This window comes from Cervus canadensis, chromosome 18 (assembly GCF_019320065.1).
Source record: "Cervus canadensis isolate Bull #8, Minnesota chromosome 18, ASM1932006v1, whole genome shotgun sequence".
Lineage (NCBI taxonomy): Eukaryota > Metazoa > Chordata > Mammalia > Artiodactyla > Cervidae > Cervus > Cervus canadensis.
In genome coordinates this window covers 6,706,553-6,710,519 of record NC_057403.1, presented here as the reverse complement: position 1 = coordinate 6,710,519, position 3,967 = coordinate 6,706,553, and the positions used below count along the sequence as shown (strand labels likewise).

The window sequence follows — 3,967 nt, the reverse complement described above, 5'->3', positions numbered from 1 at the left end:
AGGGATGTTTTAAACAATGACAGTCATCACCTTCATTTAGACTTCCACTATACATTTCACATTACAAGATCCTTAATAGTCCATAGAAAAGTAGATAAAAATTGTTTCCACCTAATATAGAAGGGTCTTGTTTAACTTTGAGGCAGCAAAGACCAAGAATATTAGTTTTTAAAAAAGCATATTAGTTCACATACATACTAGAAACAAAGGTCTAGCCTGTAGTAATTTGAAAGTTGAGTTATATTAAATTTTATTTTCACATAATGTCAATATGAACAAGGATACAATGATAATAATTATATTGTCCAACATCTGTCACCTTGATCCTATGGTCCAAGTAACAAATAACTTTTCTAAGTGTTTTAACTATGGATTATTTTCTGTAATATCCTGATTTAAAGTAATACCAGAAAAGGGTTATTGACTGAATGCTATCTTTGATGAACTCTCTGATATTTATTTAGACCTGAGTTTCTAAATTCGTTTTGTACATTTCTCACAGCATTAATTAAACGTTCTTCCCAGGATGAACCCTCTGGCATTTTCTGATGTGTATGCTTAGGACAAACCTGTTTCATCACTTATTACGTTTGTAGGGTCTGTCTCCAGCACACGCTCTCTGATGCTGAGTGAGCTGACGGTTCACTTCAAGGCTCTGTCACATTATTTATATTTGTAAGACTACTTGGCAGTATGAATTATTTTATGGCAAGTAAGGTTTGAGTGTCAGTTAAAAGCTTTGCCTCATTCTTTACATTTGTATGGGTTCTCCCCAGTATGAATTCGCCTATGTTTATTAAGGTTTGAACTCTGATTAAAGGCTTTGCCACATTCTGTACATTTGTATAATTTCTTCCCAGTATGAATTCTCTGATGATGGATAAGGTTTGAGTGCTGATTAAAGGCTTTGTTACTTTCTGTACATTTATAAGGCTTCTCCCCAGCATGAATTCTCTGATGTCGATTAAGGTTTGAGCAATTGCTAAAAGCTTTGCCACATTGTTTACATTTGTATGGTTTCTCCCCAGTATGGATTCGCTGATGTCGATTAAGATTTGAGCAATTGCTAAAAGCTTTGCCACATTGTTTACACTTGTATGGTTTCTCCCCAGTATGGATTCGCTGATGTTGAGTAAGTGCCGTACTTTGGTTAAAAGCTTTCCCACAATTCTGACAATTATATGGCTTCTCCCCAGTATGGATTCGCTGATGTCGAGTAAGTGCCCTACTTTGGTTAAAAGCTTTCCCACAATTCTGACATTTATATGGTTTCTCCCCAGTATGGATTCGCTGATGTCGAGTAAGTGCCGTACTTTGGTTGAAAGCTTTCCCACAATTCTGACATTTATATGGTTTTTCCCCAGTGTGGATTCGCCTATGTTGATTAAGGTTTGAATTCCGAGTAAAGGCTTTGCCACATTCTGTACATTTGTAAGTCTTCTCTGCAGTATGAGTTCTGAGATGTCGAGTAAGGTTTGAGGGCTTGCTAAAGGTTTTGCCACATTCCGTGCATTGGTTAGGTTTCCCTCCAGTATGGGTTTTCCTGTGTCCGTTTAGATTTGATAATTGAGGAAAGACTTTCCCACATTTATTCCACTTGCAGTGTTCCCCCTTAGCATGAATACTCGGATGTTGAGTAAGTTGTGATGACTGGTTAGAAACTTGACCACATTCACTAAATTTGTAATTATTTTCTTCAGTGTGGATATTCCTATCTGTAATAAGATTTGAGCTTTGATAAAAGACATTTCTACATTCATCCCTTTCATCATGGTTCTCTGAACACTGAGTTCTCTGATGATTCATGAGACCTGAGTCTTGGTCAAAGTGATTCCCAGGTTCAAGGCATGGGTAGATGCTGGCTCCATCATATATACTGTTGTAATAACTGAAGATGGAGTTCTCGCTTAAGGCCTCACTCGTTGGATTACACATGGAAGGTTGTTCCGCATTATCTGTACTATGATACCCATTGAATGACGGCGGCCAGATAAAGACTCTCTCATTATTATTGACGTAACAGATATTGGAATAGGAAGAAAATGTTTGTTGGTGGAAAAGTAATGAGCCCTCACTAAAGGATCTCTCAACTTGATCATAGTGAGATTTTCTTCCTTCATTTTCAAATCTCTGGCTTTCAGACATGCATGACTGACTGTTTAATTCAAACCTATATTCATGCTGGTTTGAGTGATTATTTGTAGCATAGACTAGATGACTTTCCATGTTTTCAAAATTTCACATCAGAGAATATGAGTTTTTTTTTTTTAAATCATATTAGTCCTTGCTTACAAAAACATATTTTTCTGCCGAACTTATTGACTTCAAATGGGATTTTTCCCAATTTGACACATATCCTCAATTTCTTTTGGCAATCATGTTTTCATCATGGATAATTGTCCCGATTTGGTTACATCTAAAACAACATCTTTTTGCCCTTCACAGGCCCCCTTACTTTCCCAGTCTTTCATTAAGTACAGATTTCCAAGCTGAGAGCTCTCAGAACCTCCCAGCACCTCACACATGAATCTCCTATGCTCGGCTTCTTTGGGAACAAACCCTGGGTGTCATGAGAAGATATCACTGAAAGATAACAAATAAACGAGATCCCACTTAGTATTTTGAGCGAATATGCTTTACAGTTGTATGCAATACTGACAAACCCTTAGCTAGATTAATAAGAGGTGAGATGCGAGTATGATCAGAAGTAAAAACAACGGCCCTGTTCATGTTACATAGAACAAAAAGTAATTCTATCAGGTTACGATGAATGATACTATACCGAAGAGTTGAATACCTCAAAGAAAGATTCAATTCTTAGAAACACAGAACACCTTAGATGTTAGCATGAGTGAATTAAAAAATTATAACACAACTAAAACTATTAATAAAGAGTAAAAATGTAATTTAAAAAATCCCTGGAGTAGATGAATTAACTGGAAAATTTCAGCAACCTTTCAAGAAAAATAAATATCAATTCTCCATAAAGGATCACCATGTATACACTACTATATTTAAAATGGATAGCCAACAAGTTCCTACTGTACGGCAGAGGGAACTCTGCTCAATGTCATGTGGCAGCCTGGATGGGAGGGGAATCTGGGGGAGAAAGGACACATGTACATGGATGGCTGAGTCACTCTGCTGCCCACAACATTGTTCATCGGTTATACTCCAGTACAAAATAAAAGAACAGTAAAAAATATTTCTGTGAATTAATAGATATATTAAATGGTTTTAGCATTGATGAGTTGGGGTAAATGCACTTAAAATGTCTAAAATTTGCTCATAGGAAGTAAAAATTGGGAGGTAGAAATTGGGGATTACATTTTATGATCTCAGGGACTGAGTCTGAACTTCGGAGAGCCATGTTTGAAGTTTCCATTGGAAACTGGAAAGCAGAAAGCATATATCTGTTCCCAGTATTTCTGGAATTTTGTCAACCAATCCCAGCATCTCCACAACTCTCCTCACACGTTTCTGACTTGAGGCAGAGTCAGGAATTTGGAAAGGCCTTAAGGCAGACTTTGTCAGAACTGTGAGCAGCCTTTCCTAGGTCCCCCAAAGCAGCGAGAGTATGCAGGTCCCCAGAGACCAGGAGGAAGGTTTTGGCTCTCAGTGAAAGTGAGGGAAAAACCACTAGAGTTGAAGAACACACAGAGGTTTAAGAGCAGAAGAACGGGGAAGGTCATGTCCCTCTTTGACAGAAATAAACCCAGGCTTCTCATTCTAGTGAAGCAGGCCTCCCCAAACCACCTGAACAAGTCTGGCTTCCTCTGTGGTCTTTGGACCCCTCACCTGTGTCATCTGCTTCATTCATTCACACCTAGCACTGGGATTCTTCCTTTACTCCAAAGGGACCTGCTCATTATAAAAATGAACACACACACAAAGAAGAATGAACACAATTAGGACTTTGGGTTTAACATATGCACTCTAGTATGTACAAAAACAACCAAGAAGGATC

At 37.9% G+C, this 3,967-nt stretch overlaps 1 protein-coding gene across 1 annotated transcript in view; it reads right to left on the bottom strand.

The window, feature by feature from the left end:
• Window positions 1-726: 726 nt before the first annotated feature.
• LOC122420438 (zinc finger protein 501-like) overlaps window positions 727-3,967 on the bottom strand; it is a 30,575-nt gene continuing 27,334 nt past the window's right edge. Inside the window, 1 exon segment of the mRNA XM_043435576.1 lies at window positions 727-1,526. Within this exon segment, the coding sequence (XP_043291511.1) occupies window positions 727-1,526 (800 nt within the window).